This window comes from Elgaria multicarinata, chromosome 15 (genome assembly GCF_023053635.1).
Source record: "Elgaria multicarinata webbii isolate HBS135686 ecotype San Diego chromosome 15, rElgMul1.1.pri, whole genome shotgun sequence".
In the NCBI taxonomy this organism is placed as follows: Eukaryota; Metazoa; Chordata; class Lepidosauria; order Squamata; family Anguidae; genus Elgaria; species Elgaria multicarinata.
In genome coordinates, this window is record NC_086185.1 from 30,243,001 (window position 1) to 30,263,965 (window position 20,965).

At 39.6% G+C, this 20,965-nt stretch overlaps 1 protein-coding gene across 2 annotated transcripts in view; it reads right to left on the reverse strand.

The window, feature by feature from the left end:
* ATRX (ATRX chromatin remodeler) overlaps window positions 1-20,965 on the reverse strand; it is a 97,373-nt gene that overhangs the window by 73,041 nt on the left and 3,367 nt on the right. For both annotated transcript variants that reach the window (XM_063141858.1, XM_063141856.1), the window contains exons 2-5: window positions 13,310-13,422; window positions 10,651-10,706; window positions 3,632-3,684; window positions 2,967-3,091 (exon numbers count right to left, since the gene is read on the reverse strand). In XM_063141858.1, the coding sequence (XP_062997928.1) occupies window positions 2,967-3,091; window positions 3,632-3,684; window positions 10,651-10,706; window positions 13,310-13,422 (347 nt within the window). The remainder of the gene's footprint in view (window positions 1-2,966; window positions 3,092-3,631; window positions 3,685-10,650; window positions 10,707-13,309; window positions 13,423-20,965) is intronic.

Here is a 20,965-nt window from a genome sequence, read left to right on the forward strand (position 1 = left end):
AACAAGAGGTTTGGTTTACATTTTAGATTTTATGGCTGTTTTTATATATATATTGTATTGTTTTTCCTATGTTGTTTGCTGTTTTTTGTATTGCATTTTATTCTATTAGTTTTATGTAATCTGCCTAGAGAACTTCTATTACTGGGCAAATTAAAAAGAAAATGAATAAATCAGCCATTTTTCTTGCAGATTTAAAATGCCGTAATTTACATCAGGCAGATCTGGATACACTGATAGATCTTTGGGTGATTTGCAGTATATCTGCCAGGTTTTCTAAATCCTAATTGATGCCCAATTCCACAACAGGAGTAATAAACTGACTCTTCCACCTAAACTCAAGGCTGCATGCATGATTCTCCTCCCCCCCATTTTATCCTTACATCAAGCCTGTGAACTAGGTAAGGCTGAAAGTCAGTCTCTGGCTTGAAGTCATCCATTGAGTTTCATGGCCAAGTGGGGGCTAAGGACCCGAGTCTCCCAGCTCCCCATAATAACTCTCAAATCACTATATCACACCAACTCTCAAAAGAAATTCTAGGGCTCAGAATGTGTTAATCCTAAGCGTATGGCTCCATTTGATGGATCTTAGGGTTCTAGTGAAGAAGTAAAAAAAGTCACTCTCGCAAGCTTGCAACCTGCCCTTGCCTCATTTAAATCGATCCACCTTAGTAACATTCTCTTTCACCACAAATGTTATGGTGATATTAAAGGAGATAAATTGACTATGACCCCCCTACATTAGTCCCCATGAAAAGGACAGCAAAGGATTAGTTAAGGGCGCAGTCCTATGAAGATGGTTGGCAGCCTCCACCTTCACAGGCTGCCAAGTATCCATTGCAGGGTGACTGGAGCGTGGAGGCAATCTTCACCTTCATTCTCCAGCCACCCTGCACTTCTACTAGATGGGCAATTTTGCCCGTCTAGCAGTGGTGCTTCAGAGGGGGAGGGAAGGAGACTAGGGCAGCCACAGGAAATGTCATATGGCCAATGCCCCAGTCTCCTCCCCTCCCCACCCACAGGAATACCCCTTTTTCCCATCTCAATTATCTGTTTCCAAGTGTGGAGACATAGCTATAACCACACTGGCTACAAGGGGGAGGGGGCAGAGAGCATGGTTTCTGGGCTCCAACCTTGCAGCCTAGAAACTGAAACATCCTACGTCCCCTCAGACACTGACAGACCAGTGCAAGTAAGGCTGCAGCTTGATATGGATGGCAGGAAATGAACACCACAGGCTCCCCACTCCTCCTACTAATGTTTAATCATACAAAACACAGGATATCACATCACCAAGCTACAAGTTTCTCCCTGCTCTGTTTTACTGCTGCCACTTGAAACATTGAAAGAAAAATCACAAGTCAGGGGCATTGTGTTTTGAATTCCTAGACAATAGCAGAAGAGAGGAGAGAAAGAAACAGCAACTGCAGCCAGCAGTCTCCCATAACTTCTAGACCTAACCAAGCAGTGGGCCTGTTCAGACAACACACTAAGCTATGGTTAGGCCACTGACCTTTTGCAGCAAGTGGCTAGTGAGCATGTTTAACCCATGGTTATGTAGCCACCATGATTAGGAATGGTTCACACAACACACTGGCCCCGTTCAGACAACACGCTAAATCATACTGCTTAACCACAAAATGGTTAATGCATTCTGTTAACCATTTTGTGGTTAAGCAGCATGGTTTAGCGTGTTGTCTGAACAGGGCCACTAAGTCATGGTTCACACAACAGGATAAGCCATAATGTTTAGCTCAAAACACTTAACCATCTTGGTTTAGCATGTTGTCTGCGCAGAGCCACTGACTTCATTACCTTAATGAATTTATGTATTCCACCTCCAATAACTTCTGGGTAGTTTCATTAACATTCTGAATTTGTATTAGACATTTAAAATACTATACATACATCTAACTGTTACACAGGCATTCATTTTAACATGTATGTGTTTCAAAAGCCTATTTCAAATATAATGGGATGTTTTGCAATTTCAGAGAAACTAGGAAAGAGTGGGGGGGGAAATGTTAATTTTATCAAGGGTTCTTGTTTTATACAAGAGAATCTAGTGCAGGTTATAAAAAGTAAAGGATCTCTTAGTATTATGAGAACCATTTTTATAGCTTCAGAACAATAAGATTTTGAAACCCTCAATATTAAAAATATTTCTTTCCTGCCTCCTTTGCCTGCTCCCTCCATTGAATCCCAAATGCCTTTGCAGTGCTGTAATACTGGCATGGCAAGTGGCTGGTTTTCTTGCCAACCATCTCTGTAGCCTTGTGAAGCAACCCATGAACAACCCTTGGTTCTGGATTGTCACATAATGACAACCCATGGTTTAAACAAGCCAGAGTTCACAACCAACAACTATGGGTTCTCTTTCTGGTTATTTATGGTTAACGCATTGTTAGTGCGGACGCATTCACAAATCATGACAAACCAGAATTCAACAACCCATACTATGGGTTATGTTCTATAAAAACCAGGCTTGTATTTTTTGCCTGCCAAAAGTTCTTAACTTCCCAAAGCCATCTCTTGCTACCTGAATTAGAAACCATTATTTTGCTGATACTTTTAGCTATATGATGGCAGCAGCCAGCATTCGCATTGGCTCTTGAACCAAGTCAAAACATGATTTCCTGCTGTGTGAACGATCTAAGGTAATCAGAACCTTTTGCTTCTAACCAATCTTGTTTTGGGGTTCACAGTGGTTTAAGTTCTAGTTAGTGAAAACAAACAAGGATCAAACCATCATTTCTGGCCAACTTTTGATATTTTCCTTGCAGCTATGACAGATGAGGGAAGGGGAGAGTGAATGAGCCAGGGGCTTGCCATTGTTCACACAGCAAGAAAACATGGTTTTAACATTTACTTAAATCAAATTAGGTGGCATTCCCAGACAGTTTCCTGCCTAGATTTTAAAATACACCAGTCACATGATGTCAATATTTGTTAACTTGCAATTCAATTACCTTTAGGCAAACTTTTCATATCAACTTCATTTTCCGAGTTTTCATTTGAAATATCTTGATTCACAGTTTCATCTAAAGTCTGTTCATCATCTGAGCCAACGTATTTTGTTACAACTGTGGGTTTCCTGCATGAACAACAAACACAAATATAAGAACATGGCTTATATGGCTCTTTAACATACATAACATAACATATGGCTCTTTAACAAACTCCTTGAACCATAAGCAAAGTGTGTGATTTTGCACAAGTTCTAACTCCTTCACTTACAACTTTGTTTTATACAAGGGAATCTAGTGATTATAAAAAAGCAAAGAATTTCTTAGTATTATGAGAACAGGTAATGCAGTGCCAAATGAAAACGAACTTTGAGAAATGCGGATTATGCACACTAAAAATATAAGCTCACTTATACAATTTTTGGGGATTGGCTACGACCAGTCAGGACAATCATATTTCTGTTGTTTCTGTTCTTAGCTCAAAGTCAACTGAACAACAGGAACTTTTAGAAAAAAGACAAGAAAACACCACTATCCATAATGCCCCCATATACTTCAATTGTTTCACCTCTTGGCATGACTGCCATGGATTCTAACAAGCAAGTTGATCACTTGACTCATTGAAGCAAGTAATTCAAGCAGGCAAATAAATAGCACAACAAACTAACCTTTTGGAACGTGATGATCCTAAAGATTTGGATTTTTCAGAAGAGCTACTACCCTAAATATGAAAAAAATACAAAATTGAAAACCACTTCTGCAAAATCAAAACAGTATCATCTCATACATTCATGCATCAATTTGAACATTACTTTCCATGAAGTTAAAGAATAACAAAAATCTGCTATAAAGTGTGTCAGTACATGGGTCAGTTGTCACACACACACACACACACCTTGGATGAGCCTTAATCCACAGATTCCCAGCTTTCGTTAAAAAAAAAAGTCTCCCTTGTAGAAATCTGAGAGAAAATGCATTGCCACAATTCTGCCAATTTGTTCTGTAAGCAAAAAGAACCTGTTCTCATTTTTCAGTGGTTTTAGCCAATGAATGAAGTCATAACAACGTTTGATACACCCACTGTCTGGAGTAGGAACTAACTCCCTGGTTCATTTTAAAGCTGTTTCCGGGGAAAGGGGGATGTCTTCCCTGGTGGGAAGTGATTGCTACCTATATGGCTTGGGACCGCAATATCTAATGGAACGCCTCTCCCGACATGAACCTACCCGTGCACTGCGCTCAACATCTAAGGTCCTCCTCCGAGTGCCTACTCCGAGGGAAGCTTGGAGGATGGCAACAAGGGAGAGGGCCTTTTCAGTGGTGCCCCCCTCCAACTGTGGAATGATCTCCCCAATGAGGCTCGCCTGGTGCCAACACGGTTATCTTTCAGGCGCCAGGTCAAGACTTTTCTCTTCTCCCAAGCATTTAACAATGCTAAGTTTGTTTTTTAACAGACCCCAGAACTGTTGTTTTTAAATGGATACTGTTGTTTTTATGTTTCTGATGATTTTTAAATTTTGTATACTTTTTTAATGTTTACTGTTTTTAACTTTTGTAAACTGCCCAGAGAGCTTCAGCTATGGGGCAGTATATAAATGTAATAAATAAATAAAATAAATAAAAATCAATTCAAAACCCCAGAATTTTAGTGTAGCTCAGATTGGACAACTATGTCTACCAAAAAGAAAAGATAGGAGCAAAGACAGGAGTACATAATCTTTCTAACTCGAGCTTTATTAATATTTTTTTTCTGAGTTTGTAAACATTAAAAAAATTACCCTGACAATGCCTGCAGATAAAGTTTATCAATATTCTACCTACATTACAGTAGTAAGGGCTGTACCTAGAGTGTGGGTTACACAAGCACTGCAAAGTAGCTCAGCACTGTTATACCCATTAAGCCCATTTTACTGGGAGCATGGGTGATTAGAGTACGACAACTATGCAGTGTAGTCCAGTGTTGTTATCCAGTCTCCTAGTGTACTGATTTTAGGAAAATTCGGGGAAGACTGTGCAGTGGATTATACCACGCAATTTATTAAGGGGTTTTCTTAGAGGGGTTGTTGGAAGTGTGTATGTATAACTCTTAGAGAATTTTCAAGTTTTAGTTTTTGAAAGAGGCTTGGATAGAGTCTCTCCTCTCTCTCTTATTGCAGGCCTTGGCACTGAGTCAGTGCGCCATGCAGCTCCTCAGAAGTAAGTGCTTTCCCACGTACTGTAGTCACGAGGAACCCTGGTGTGAAAGCACCTGAATCTATTGGGTGTTCTGTGGAGGGCACAGTCTAGGGGTGGACTGCAAGCTAAGCAGGTCACACATACAAACTCACAAAATGTAAGCCATGCCCTTTATGCTTGTAAGGACTGAAAACAGACAGGGGTAAAAATGAGGGTTTCAGCTGCAGGTGGGAAGACACTATGTGGACACCAGGTCTACCCACTGACAACTAATTGAGGGGAAGACATGGTGCACAAATTTCTCAAAAGTCAGGTTTATCTATTTTAGTACAACTGGTGCCCAGCCCTTGTCACTGCTCAGTCAAAAGATCTAACAGCAATGGTGGACCAGTTCATTGATGCTATCAGGACTTTTTTTAAAAAAAAAATGCAACCATACACAAAATCCATTATCTACAGTTGTGCAATACTGACCAAAATTCCACAAAACTTGTCAAGCTTTCATATTCTACAGAATAGGAATGAGCAGAAGATCGAGATGGACCTACAGGTAGTTCTTTGGGCAATCTGTAGTAAATCAGCAAGGATTTCTGACCATCAATTTTCTAGCTGTAGCAAAAACAAAATGAATTTCCCCCTACACCAAATTATACTGCTGAAATGAAGAAAGCTTGGGGTAACCAGGAGTGGATTTTTATGTGGAAGGACTATGAGCTCTGTTCAGTCCTGGTAATCAAAACAACTTCCTGGGCTCAGAATTTAATTATAAGTGTATGTCTTCTGCATCTGGCTCCAATTGGTGAATATCAGAGTTCTAGTGAAAAACAAAGTAGAGAAATCCTTCCTGGGTGAAGAAACAAAGCCCAAAAATTTGGCCATGTGTTATGGATATGAGGTCTGCAATTTAGATATGTGAATGACACCCAGTTCTACCTCTCTATTTCATCAAACCCAGGTGAGGCAGTGGCTGTTCTGAATCAGTGCCTGAGCACAATATTGGACTGGATGAGGACCAACAAAACTGAGACTCAATCCAGACAAGACGGAGGTATTGTTAATGGGTGGTTCATCTGTCCAGGTAGGTAACGTTCATCCAGTTCTGGAGGGAGTTGCACTCCCCCTGAAGGATCGGGTTCATAGTTTGGGGGTGCTCCTGGATCTAGAACTGTCACTTGAGGCACAGGTGGAAACAATGGCCAGGAGCACCTTTTATCAGCTTTGGCTGATATACCAACTGCATCCTTATCTGCACAGAGATAGCCCAGCTACAGTTATCCATGCTCTGATAACCACTTGTCTGGATTACTGCAAAGCGTTATATGTGGGGCTGACTTTGAAAATGGTCCGGAAACTTCAGCTGGTACAAAACAGGGCAGCCAGACTGTTAACAGGGACTAGCCAATGAGACCACATTACGCCAGTCCTTTCTCAGCTTCACTGGCTGCCGGTCCAAGTCCAGGCCTGATTCAAAGTGCTGGTATTAACATTCAAAGCCCTAAACAGCTTGAGGCCAGGATATCTGAAGGAACGCCTTCTCCAATAGGTGCCTGCCTGGACCCTAAGATGATCTTCAGGGGTCCTTCTCTGTGAGCCCATGCCCAAGGAAGTGAGGCAAGTGGCTACCAGGAGGAGGGCTTTCTCTCCTGCCGCAGCCCAGCTGTGGAATGAGTTCCCTAGAGAGGTTCACCTGGTGCCTATGTTAAGCTCGTTTTGACACCAGGTGAAGACCTTCTGATTCTCCTAGTATTTTAACAGTTTATCATCTTTGTCTTTTAAATCTGTATAAATCTCTCCATTGCTGCTCAGTTTTACGCTGGTTGTGATTTTATATATTATTTTTATTGTGTTTTTATACTATTGTTTGTTTTATACTGTTGTTTTATACTTTGATTCGTCTGATGGTTTTAACTCTTGTGAACCGCCCAGAGAACTTCAGCTACTGGGCGGTATAGAAATGCAATAAATAAACAGACCCAGTCTCAAGATGAAAATTTGCAGTCTGAATGAATTATTCAGTGGTAGGTATTGCAAGTTTCATATTACACATAGCAATGTATTTTGAGAAGGAGAAACAATGGCTGATCTCCATTTCTGTAACAAATCTGCCTCTTGCTTTTGGCAAAATACATAGGTTCCTGAGACTACATAAAGCAGAACTGCAGAGAAACAGTCATCATATTAAGTAAGTTGGAGATCAATTTTAGGTGGCGCACTAGCTAAAAAAAGTTAACTGAGGCAAAATTTTATGTACTATCTAGTGGCTGGAGGGGATGGAACCCTCAGTGCAAAGTGGTAGAAAATTTTCCTCTTGTTCCATCCCTACTTCTCACTCATTCATTCATCCATTTTGAGACTGGGTTTACATAAACTACAGACCTCATGGCCATAACAACAATCCAAATCTTGAGACTTTTTGTACCACCCTGTCTGATGAAGAGTTTTGAAGAACTTGAAAGCTCACACAATTATGTAGCACTTTGATTTGTCCCAACAAAATTATTGCCCAACTATGGATTATCATTTTTACATATACAAAATGTGCAAACACACACAAACTATGCAATTCCAAAACATAATTACTACAGTTCAAAACTCATGCCATGCAAATCTTGCATTAGATTGATGTAAAAAGTGGCTAAAGTGAAAATTGAGTAGGTTCCTGTAAAAAAACTAGACAATGATCAAGCATGCCTATTTCTCCTCCCCCTGCCAAAGACACTCTCAACAGACTCTACTGCTAGTATTCATTAATGCTTCCAAGATGAAGGAAATAATTCTGGGACAACTCTGCAGAGTGGGTTGTTTAAGCCATGGTGGATTATCGTGTCATCTGGCAGTCACCGTGCATTATTTCGCACATGGGGAAATTGTATTCTTTGTTTTTCCCGGATTTTCTCTCTTTACATCCATGCATGTTTCCCAAACATGCCAGGGTGCAAGGGGGGAAAACAGTAAGCTTCATTTTCTAGAGGCTGCGCTCCAGGGCAGCACTGTGAAAACAAAAGTGGGGGAAGAACAGCCCTTTACATCCCCCAGGCCAGTTAAAGGAGCTGATCAAGAAAATTGGGAGGGGGAGAATGAACCACTTGCCAAGGACTATGTTGCAGACTTTTGAGCAAAAGGGCTTCAAAAAACCAAAAAAAAAAAAAAAAAAAGCAAGATCTCCCTTCACGCCAGGGTGTGGGGGCACCCACAGGTGTCCCCCGACTTCCCCCACTGGGGCATCCTCTTTCTTCTCCCACCCCACACCTCTCTACCTCCAAAGGAGTCTTTTCCCACAAGTTGGAGAAAAGGATTTCTCCCACGGCTAAGCATTTTGGGCTAAACATTATGGCTTAGAGTGTCAGGCGAACCATTCCTAAACATGGTGGCTACATAACCATGGTTTAAACACGCTCATTAACCACTTGCTGCAAAAGGGTTAGCAACCTAACCATGGCTTAAGCATGTTGTCTGAACAGGCTCACTGAGGGAACAGAGTATCCTAACCATGGTTAACATGAGAGCCAACATCCTACTTAACTTCATTTAAGAAGGTATGCAACTGATTCCAAAGTGCATACTCCATAGACTGACTCCCAGTTTGTTAACTGCAATTAACAGGAGGCTAGAGTCACATCTGGACCGGCCCAGTATTACTGCTGTGGAATGGCAACACAGGTAACTACAGAGTGCATTGTGCATGCATACATGCTCATTCACCACCAAGTAAAGGTAGTTTTAAAAGCCATTAGTAATTTTTTAAAGTAAAAAGCGCTTAATCATAAATAAAGATTTATTTTACACTTTATATTGTTTTGAATTAAACGAAAATACTTGATCCTCATCAAAAGTAAAAGTCAAGAAAAATCTGCAAACACGCTATCTGGGATTGGATGAAGGATAATTAATGATGGGTTAAATAGTTAAGGGTGGGTTAAATAGTCAACAATTGGTTATTTTGTTGTCTGTCGGGACTTTTTCACACCAAGGTTGGTTATTTGGCTGAAATAGCCAATGCAAATAACCACGGCCAAACCCCTTATGCAATTGACTTATGGAATTTCAATCTGGATCAAAGTGGTTAACCCTTCAACTGAATCTGTACAAGCTGTTTTTGTACGTTCTATCCTTGTTCCCCTAAAGTATGTAGCAACACCAGCTCTCCTGCTGGAGACTGGTTTACAGGCTATCACCTCGAGAGCTTGGTTGAGTGCACTAAAATTCTGGATTCGTTTGTACGGCCCTGGTTCTTCAGGCTACCTCCAGAAGATACAAAATGACTCATTCGTCACTGAGTAGATGAAACTACTCTGGACTAAGATAAACTCTCTGGGCTTCTGCCCCGAGTCTCTATTACTGACGGAAGCAAAACAGGCCAAGGTCCTTTTGTCTCAAAGGGTAAGAGACTGTGATACACAAGTTTTAAGATCTGCAGCAGACAGAACCTGCTCCCCTCCATTCTTAGGTAGTAATCCAAGATTCAGAATGGCAGAAGCAAAATATTTTTCAATGCCTAATATACCTAAATATCGGCGTATACTAACTCTGGCAAGATTTAATGTCCTGCCATCTACTCTGTTGCAGGGGAGGTTTCAGAAAATCACTTTTCATTATCGCTTGTGCGCATGTGGAAGCAATGAAACTGAATCAGTTGTCCACGTTTTACTAGGTTGTTGTTTTTATACAAAGATTAGAGAGAAATTATTACTTGACATCAGTTTAGAAATTAATGCACTTCTTCATTGCTTCAGTGCCACAGCAGACAGAGACACAATCTAGGCTTTTGCAAAATTCTTTTTGAATGCTATGAGAATAAGGCCTCTCCAGAATTGATTCTGCTGCATACTTTTCAAATATGTATGTAATTTTGCCCTACTCTCTTGTATGTGTAAAGTCTGGTCGGTGATCGTAATAAAGTTGATGATGATTATTTGAACAACAGTTAGTTACTGTGTCGTTTCATCACACAGAGTCAGTTATTTTCAGAGACTACATTGTTCCCTGGCAAGAATGACCAAAGCGGTGGTTGCCACTCTAGTCCAGCCAGCAGAACTCACAAGGGTCAAACACACTGTTGACTAAAGCTAACTTGACACTGGCCTTAATCCACACCACAGTTGATTATAATCATGTTGTGTGGGGAGTACCGACTCAATAATCAACCATGGAGGTGACTATTAACCCACCATTGACTATTATGTTGTCCAAATGTAGCCAGTGAATGTTTGAGCAAACATATCCTGAACCTCTACACATAAAATCTTATTCCCTTGGCATCAAAAAACCAAAAGCTAAAATTCGGTATCATTTGGCTTGTACAGCAATCACTGGATTATTAGTTTACAGTGGATATTTCCAAAGCTTCATAACATTTTATTATAATTTGCATCTGAATATATGTTCTATACAAGTTTTATATTACAACATAACAGTGAAAGTAAAACAGATTAGAGCTCCTATCAAATCAATCACCACTTTCTACAATTGTTTAACATTACTGTAAACCTATTGTACAAGGTTCTGTTCTTACCTCTTCCTTGCTGTTTTCTATTGGAGTTGGCATATTTCCAGGCATACTAATTTTATCTGTAAGAAGCAAAACAAGATATTGGCATGTAAGAATGGCTAATATTTAAAATAAGTAGCAGCAATAATTGTATTATTACTGTATTACATGCACAGAACTCCCATTAAAGACTCAATTAAACTAGAGGATAGCCAACTAAGCCCTGAATTGTACTAAATACTTTATCAAAAAAACAAAACAAAAAAAATAAAGTTACATTTTTCCTTTTAAACTGCAAATATATGTGTAAAATTACAGTGAAAATGTATATTCTCAGGAGCAACTATACTGAAAGATTCTGCTTATTTGTACCTGACAAGGAATCAAACCCACATGGAAGTAACTATCAGCAAACAGGATTTCATTGTAAATTAATTTAACAGGTTTATGCTTCAAACTAAATTTAATAGGCATTTGCAGAAAAGAGTAATTGCCCTAAGTAGATCTTAGCAACAATATCCTCTTAGAATTATATTAAAAGAACAGAAAAATCCAATTTGAATAGTCTTCAATCATGCAATCTGAACTTTATAAGAGTTGACAGATACCCATAAATTCAGCCTGCCAAACCCGAGTTGAATTATTACAGAAACTTGTAATCTAAAGTAAAATAGAGCATCTTCTTCTCCTAAAAAGTGGTGGTGGGGGAATGATAGCAAAGGTGAGAGGCATTAACTTTGGGTTCAGTACAACACTATCTCACTGAAATGATGGGTTTTACCCCATGTAATTGTGATGTGCTTGGTTTTCGTACACAAGCACCCTGGTCCATATGCACTTCATTGTTCACACACAGCTTGTGCATGTGCACAATGGTTCCTGCTCACTTCAAAGGAGGGAATCCGTGCATACACAGCCTGCCTCCCTTCACTCAACTGAACTGAATATGGAAGGAAAGGTTGGAAGGGAAATGTTGAGCTTCAGTAAACCTTAAGTACAACAGATGGCTGGTTGGACCATGAAAATACTAATAGAAGACTATTAACGGATGTCAGTACTAGTACTTCTCTTGTTAAAATTATGATACTAAATCCATAACCGTAAAGAATTCCCATGCCAGCTGCAATTTTATTAGGCGCCATCAAAGAGTTACGCACAATAAGACTGAATAAGTTTCCAAATCCCTAGAAAAGTTCCTTGAACAATCAGACTCCTGACATTTTTCCTGGTCTTACAAGGGGTTTATTTTACAGTAATTAATATTATTAGAATTTCCCAAACATAATAATGCATCAAGGTTGCTTTCTTATACTCTTTGCAGCACTTTCTAAACTAGCTGCAATGGATTTAAAAAAGGGAAACTTAACAATTCACATAATCCACAGGAGTTGAGGTTTACATATGCAGAATGTGAACAATATATTAGATAGTTTCAATAGAAGGAATATCAGAAATATTGAAAAGACTATTGTAGAATTTCAGTCAGTTATGTACAAAATGCCTAAGCTAAACATCAAGAATGTATTATCTCTCTATCATTATATTAGTGATGTGGCTTTTCCAAGCTTGGCACCTACATTATATGCCTTTAAACGCCAGGTGAAAACCTTTTTATTCTCCCAGCATTTTAACAGTCTATAAATAAATTTTAATTTGGTGTTTTAAAGTTGTAATTTTGCATTGCTGCTGTTTTTATCTGGTTGAGCTTTTATATTATAGTTTATATTATGGTTTTATACTGCTGTTTTATACTTTGAATGGTTTTAATTTTTGTGACCTGCCCAGAGAGCTCCAGCTATTGGGCGGTATAGAAATGTAATAAATAAATAAACATTTTTTTCCTATGCAAATTAGTGTAATTTGTATTGGAAAATGTTCAATCTACAGAGTGATCAAATTTAGCATATTTACTTTACTTGGATTTAGTGAATAAAACAAAAAAGTATCCCATGTTAATTTTTTCTCCCAATACATCACACATATTTGACCTGAAATGCATAATGAAAAGAATTAAAGCACATTTAATGTGATTTAAATGTTATATTATGGAGACATTTTATTAGAATTGTAACAATTTAAAGCCATTAGCATTTATTTCCAGTGTACAGTTTAAATTTAAGGGAGGAAACTGTTAAAATATTAATTAATTAACTTAACAACCCAAAGAACTGTGTATGCTGACAGCAACTCATCTATTTCAACAGAGTTCAACTCTCTTCCCCCGAGATTGCTGAGACACCTTCAATTTCATTGTCACTATTTATTAGTCCTACTACTCACTGAGCCATATATGTATTTTCTCTCATATGTGCTACCAGGGGTAATCAGCTGCAAAATAGTAATTATAACTTTGAAACTGCCAAACTTGCCTAATATTGCATTTGCATTTGCAACTGTCACCCATATTGCATTTGCATTTGCAACTGTCACCCATCCATTGGTACTAAGGAATGTATGAAATGGACAATTTTCCTCAGAAAAATAAAGCATAGGAAACTTTTCTGGAAAAGTTTCTATTTGGGACAAATTTTGCATGGAACTTTTTTCACCCCACATCACTGCATGATTTTTTATGAACAAGTCAGCTATAACACTATTTCATGCTTGTCTATCTAAATGGCTCCCGCTAAGCGGCATAACAGAAACACTCATCCAGATCTGTGGTAATAATAAAGTCCTTTACCTATACTTTCGTTCGTAGACAATCTTGGAGGAGAACGTGCGTCCTCAGATTCTTCTGACGAGTGAGCCAAGAAGTCGTGAAGCTTCTGCACCAACGTATTCAATTTGCTTTCACTGTTAAAAACAGATGCACTGTTTAAATGTATCCATTTCTGCAAATGCTACTTGCTAGTGTGGAACACGCTCTACATCTGTAAGAGTTGGCAGGGACAAGCCCCCTCAACAGCAGCTTAAATTCCTGTCTGCTGGAGATCGTTCTCTGGAACCAAGAGATATATGCAAGCCTCAAGTGAAGGGTGGGGTGGGGCAGAGAGAAAGGGAAGGAAACAGACTCTTTCTGCTCACCTACCTTCCAAGGTCCACACACTTGATTGGGCTACTAATAGACCATGCTGTATCTACTTCTCTTGGAGCATTATATGCTCTAACAACCCTGGCCAAACCACTTTAGGCTCAGAACCAATTTAAGCATGAATAACCAAAGAATAGTTCTATCCATAGGTGCTCCAGACAACACGTATCAAAAATTTAACACACTTAGCCCATATGCATTCAGTGTCTGCATACCTGTCCATATAATATTTCTGATCTATATGCATGCAGAACTTGCACGCCATATGGATCAGGAATCTTAAAATGTAATAAATATAAAGCCTGCTGCACAGAGTGGGTGATAGTGAAGTCAGAAGGGAGCAAGGCAACTGGTAGGTTGAGCAAACATTCTAGTTTGCTTAGTTTGGGGGATGATTCTGAAAGAGAGCAAATTGACTTCAAATGAGTGGTTGTGTGTGTTGGGGTTCAAGCCCCCCACCACTTTGTACTCACAAGTTACTTATCTTTTATTCTCACTAGTTTGCCTTTCTGTGAAATGTAATTAGCCATGGATAACATGGCAGCCATTTTGACAAATTGCACCCCACATCATGCCAACCATTATGTAGTGGCATCCTTTACACTTCCTAAAAATTCTAAGTGTACCCACCAGCCCCAAAACTTTAGATAGCTCTGTTCTCAATGGTTGCCCTGTAATTCCCTCCTTTAAAGCATAGTAGTCATATGCAGAAACTTGAGCTAGGGAAGCTTATCTAGGGAACTGACATACTCCAGATCCAACTGAAGACTCTAGCCCCAAATCCATGCTTAGAAATCAAATACTGGACCAACAAGGCAATTCCTATTTAAAACATATCTTAGCTGCCTTTCAGGGTAAAATTCTTTCCAAAGCAGTTTACAGCATTCTTATGTTCTTAAATCCTCTGCAAGGGGAAAGAAATGCTGAACCAACACTAAATACCCAAGCTGTGTCTTTGAGACAATTTTGCCAGCTGGCAATTTAGCTGCAGGTGAAGGGGACACCATTACGAAGCACACCTTGAACAACAGTCCCTAAGACTCTTGCAATTCTTGTGGGGGCGGGTGGGTTTGCTGCTGATGAATTATCACTAGACTCATCTATGCCACATTTTCAAAGAAAACTTGAATTAGGATTATGAAGAGCAACGGCACTTGCCCAGAGGATACTATAAATGACTGTTACTTAATCACTTCCTGGAGCCTACAAGATGTTAGGGCTTGCTTACCTTTATTTCCCTGACTTTGCCACATCTGATGAATACCTAACTTCATAAAGGTGTCCATAGGCTTTCTTAATTATGCCAATATGGTCTTCTTGGATCCAAAGAGTGAGCCAGGAGTCATTAGGCAATACCTTTCAAACTTCCTTATTGTATACAGGGTTCACTAAAGATCTATATATCAAGCCAGTCCCTGGAACACAGCCTTGATGTTCTATCTGATCACCACCTCAATGGATGCCCAAAAACCACAACCATCTGAGGCAATTAAAATGTCAGCCTGCTCTAGACAGATCTTCTCAAGTTAACTATTCATCTGTTTGAACTCAAGGCACTGCTGGAGGGCAAAGCAGATTACAGAGATCACCAACTAACTGACACTTCCACCTGCCACTTCCACCTGCAGTCAGCTCGATTAATGTTCCAAGCAGGCTGTTAACATTGAAACAGCTGACACACTCACCACCAAAAAACTCAGAGCTAGGGATATTTAACATAGTTTTGTGTTTTATCATCAATATAACCAAAACACATACAATCACTTCTCACTGCTTATGGAAAAGCAAGGTGAAATTAGGACAGCGTGTTTATTACATTTCTATACCACTCCACAGCTAAAACTCTTATATATGAGCATAGCATAGCCTTAACAAACTTAACAAAAACAAGCTAAATGTATGAAGCCATCTCAAAAGTCCACACACAGAGAAACCACAATTAAAGTCAACAGTTGTTCAACTTAGCTCAGATAAAAGCTCTCTGAAATAAAAGTATCTTGCTTCCTAAAAACAGCCAGAACAAAAATGGGTAAAACTCCTTGGGCAGAGTTCCACAGCTGAAATGTCACCACCAGAGCAGCTTTAGGTTTTACACCCACATGCCACACTTCAGATAAAAAGAACACCTGCAGGATAACTGGTTCCAACAGGCCAACCCAGCTTGTTATAGGCCCACCTTCACTATTTCACATGAACATCACAGTGGCGCCCATAAACAGCAAATTGGCAATCCAAGCTCCTGTGTCTTCTCGTTATGTGCAAACCCAGCATGGGTGGGTTTTTAGATTGTAAGCCTGTGGGCAGGGACTGTCTTATTTGTTTTAGCTGTCTTGAGAGTTTTTTTACTAAAGGGTGGGATAGAAATGCTATAATAAATACATAAATAAACCCTAAACACTCCATGGGTTGTGGGGGGCTTGTCAACTACCCCAACAATCCACCCTCCACAGGTTCACATGTAACAAGAAGCTATGCGGTACACCTCCCCAATATCTTCGCCCACAGGGAAATCCACCCATAGTGGCTTCTCCTTACAGGGGAACCGGGGGCTTCTGATATCATGCTAAGTGACCAGGGTGGATGGATTTCAATCAGCAAGAAAAGAAGGTTGACTTAAATCAAGCTGCCCATTGAAAGGCTCCTGGCCTTTTGGCTAAAATCAATTGTGTGCCTATTTCCTGAATAATGGTGTAATTTGACCACTAAACTGTGTTAATTTACAACTGAATAGAGAAATATTTACACTGTTTCATTCGTACAAGCAGGCTTTGCATCTCTTTATCTTACTGTATATATTTTACATGTTTCCCTTTTTAATCTACAGAGGGGCAATCTCAGAAGGTGGATGAGGTGGGGTCTGTTCAATGCCATGCCCATTGGCCTGTGGTGTGCCCCTCAGGGTACCATGTTGTCTCCAATGTTATGAAGCTGCTGGGAGATGTTGTTCGAAGTTTGTGGGTTCAGTGCTCTCCCCCCACCCATTTACTGATGACACCCAACTCCCTCTGTCCTTTCCATCTAAAGACACAGGACTGGCAACTCTGCACACGAGTCTGGTAAAAGAAAAGACCGGGGGAGAGGACTGCTTCACCATCTGCAGCAGCCTGCTGCTCATTGCTTACTGTCTGCAACTGCCCCCCCCCCAACCTCCCAGCTACCTTCCCTGGTGACCGCTGGATGCTGATCGCAGAATGGAAACACCTTTTCTCCAGCCAACTGTAGAGCTATCTCCAAGCCTGTTGAGACCTTGAGGCATGTTGGGAGATTTAAACTGCTCTGCTACGAGGTGGTGGGCCGCCTTGGCAGGGGCGTCCCCAAAGGACATGCACCCCTTTGGTTTGCCCCTTCGGGATACTGTGAGGGTACCTCACTTCTTCTCTTCCTTCCTTGGATTGTCAACTTGCTGCTTGTTTACTGATCACCTGGGTTGTGTGAGTAAAGTTTCTCTAAATGAGAGCAGGGATCTCTTGAGAATAGTCAGACCATAAAAATTGTGATATTTGTGATATTACCATGCAAAAATGACAATGATTTAGTTAGGAATATAAAGATGAATTTAATTTTACTAACACCTAGTTTACAATTGAACAAATTATGACATACATGTTTAGCAGCTACTAAACCTAAATGTGATTGGGAGAAATCATGCCTCTTTTTGTCCCGAACAATCCCTTCCATATGCAGTTCAATATTTCCTACTTTTAATCTCAAATCTGGATCAACATTGAGCCGATTTCTATGCTTGTTCTTCATATAACAAAATGTCAAAAATGTTTGTTCACAAGGATATGCGGAACAAAAGGGAACTAGATGTTTCAAAGCTTTTTCACCTAACTTCTTACAACTAGGAAAAACCTTAACCCAGAATTGGTCCAATCTACGTATATTCTTTGAAAAATGATTTCAATGAACCATCACAAGTCACGTCAACGCATTTTGAGTTTTCAGGATTAGGTGTAGGGAAGTAATCTCTGAAGCTAGTCACTAAATCACACAGGTGCTCAGTGATGTTATATTTTACTTCTGGTAAGAATTCGTCGTCAGTGGACTCCAGAATTGAATGGTGAATATGTGAATGGTGCCGCGGACCCCCTGGGGTCCACGGACCACCAGTTGGGAGCCACTGTTCTAAACTATAACTGAGTATACTTTAAAAAGTTTTAAAATATAATGATTTTATTAACAAACTAAGTTATACATAAAAAACTTTCAGAAGGCTGCTTTATGATCTAGAGCAGCCCTTCCGAACCTGGCACTCTTTGGATGTTTTAGACTACAGTGCTGAACAGTTGTGACCATTGGCCGTGCTCACGCCTGAGGCTAATGGGAGCTTGAAATCCAAAATAACTGGACGGCACCAGGTTGGGAAAGGCTGTCTTAAAGCAATGAAGTGACTTTAGGTCTGTTAAGAGCATTAAAAAAAGGTATTGCTTATTTCTCTAAAATTTCCATTTTTTTCCAGGGGGAAACGGGGGGAGGGAGGGCAGCGGGGGGGGGGGACACACGCATTTTTCCATAGTCTCAAAATTTTCAGAAATGTTACATCTCCATTGTTACAGCTGAGGCAGCATTCTCCAATGGTGAGATCTAATTGGAAACTTTATTGAAAACTGGGTAGTGAGATCCATAAATCCAAGCCTCAAAGGGTTTAAAAAAAAAGAAATGTATGGGGTATAAACCACATAGTTTCCCCTTACATGTGAGTTTTAGAACTACAGTCAATGAATGCTACAGCATCTACCCAAAACAAACACAGAACTCTATAGATCAAAACCCAAATTGCCAAGAATGCACATTTTATATGGCAACTCTTAACATATGATGGGAAACTGAACATTATTTAGAGTATCCCCAAATGTCTATCAGTAAAGGACACATTGGATCAATAATGTTAACAAGGAATGGAAGGAGTAACTATGTCGAGAGTCTTTGCAGGGAAGAATGAAAACAATTTTCCTGCCCTGGATTCAAAGCTTCTTGGAATTTTATATCTCTAATCTTCCTAAAATAATTATTATTTATTATTATTTATTTAAAGCATTTTTATAGTGCTGCCTCACCATTTCTGGCATCGAGGCGCTTTACAATAACATATAAAACAATTCCATTAAAACTCTCAATCCACATTAAGACAATTCCACTAAAACCCTCACCCTCAAATCATTAAAAGCCCTCAACCCCAATTTAAACCACCCCCTCCCCAAACTCTTGTGAAAATAAAAACGCCTTACAAAGGCGTTTGAAGCAATTGAGAGTGGGAGCCTGTCTACTCTCCAGTGGAGATTAAAAATTCTTACTATTACATAGTTTTTAAAAATAATTTGGGGGAGAGTAAAGGATAAGTAGCAACATCTTAGATAATGGATACCAAACTGGGTAAAATATGGCTAACCATTTTCTTCATAATCCTGAAATATTTTTTTCATAATCCGAACGTGTTCAAATTTTCAGAAAAAGCAAAAAAAAAAGTCCTTGGGAATAAACAGGGGGAGGGGGATGAACTATTTTCCCCTCATTTTTCTGGGAAATGAGGGGGAAATAGGTGATTGGTATGCAAATCATGAACAATGATTTGCATACCAATCACCAATTCTTGAAGAGACAGTAGCACTGTGGCAAAAGGCCCAAGTTTCAATCCCCGGAATCCGAATCTCCAGGTAGAGAAAGAAAATCTGCATGTCAACACCAACAGGGTATATGGAACAATTCAATATAAGGCAGCTTTCTATAAAACCTGGCCCAAAGATTAAATAATGGGTACAGAGCAGGAAAATTCAGAACAGAAACACTGCGGGGGGGGGGGGGGGTTGGGGGCAGTGGGCGGTTAGAGCCTTCTATCCTCCACCAAAGTCCCAATCTCTATCAGTTCTCTGTAGCTTTTATTTAATCTAGTAAAACATATTGGGTAATTGCACAGACAATGCACATCTGTAGTTTGGACCAAAGTGACCATCTGATGTGTCTATTTCCCCCAAATATTTGTCTGAGAGTAGAGGGTGAAACGAGATTTAGCACGATGGATTTCAAGGGTCTGCAATGGAAACCACTGCATTATATTATAATAAATGAAACACTTTTTTGTTCAAAACAAAGAATTTAGCAGATTCACGTGATGTTCTATCTGATAGTAAGTGAATTATCAGCTTTTAAAGGGAGGTATTATTAAGACTATTCTGCCACATATATATTTAAGATCTGTTTAAGCACTCTCTTAAAAACTCAGTTTAAGTTATTCCATAACATAGATCATGATCCGAACTACTATGAACAATCATGCAGGAAGTAAAAAACAAAAACAACAGTGTCAATTTATTTCTCGTATAAGTACTACTGAATATATACTATTAAACATGTTATTTCTTTCCAATCTGATTATTTTGCAAAATACTGTATGCATTAAGCCACATATACTCAATCACTTATTCAACAAGTGCTAAACAAAGTCCTTAAGAAACTCTTAAAATTCTACCATCTTTTACTGACATTATACTGCAAATGAAAAGTATTATCTATTATGCAATAAAGCACACAATATTCAAGTAAATGATGTACTAGCAGCAAAATAAAATAAAATCTCAACCACCTTGCCCTATTTCACATACCGTACCTACTCTATCCCTTGTTGATCAGCTATCCTCTGTTAATGCTGTTGGTTATCAGGAGACAACTCTAGAAGCAAAATTAGCAGAATCAGAACATAAGAGCCATGCTAGATCAGACCAAAGTCCATCTAGTTCAGCATTCTGTTCACATCACACAGTGGCCAACCCACAAGCAGGACATGAGTGCAACAGCACCTTCCCACCCATGTTCCCAGGCAACTGGTATACATAGACATGCTGCCACTAATACCGGACGTAACATAAATCCATCAGCACTAGTAGCCCCTGATAGCCTTATCCTCCATTAATCTGTCCAAAACTCTTTTAAAGTCATTCAAATTCGTGGCCATCGCTACATCTTGTGGAAGAGAATTCCATAGTTTAAGTATGTGTTGGGTGAAGAAGTACTTCTTTTTTTCTGTCCTGGATCTCCCACCAATGAGCTTCATGGGCTGACCCCGAGTTCTGCGAGGGAGAAAAATGTCTCCCTACCCACTTTCTCCACAGCATGCATGCACATCTGTATCATGTCTCCTCTCACTTGCCTTTTCCCTAAGATAAACAGTTCCAGAAGCTGTAATCGTTCCTCAAAGAGTTGCTCCAGCCCACTGACCAGTTTAGTTGCACTTTTTCCTATTCTATAACATCTTCTTCTAGGTGCACAGTAACCAGAACTGCTCACAGTATTTCAAGTGTGGTCAAA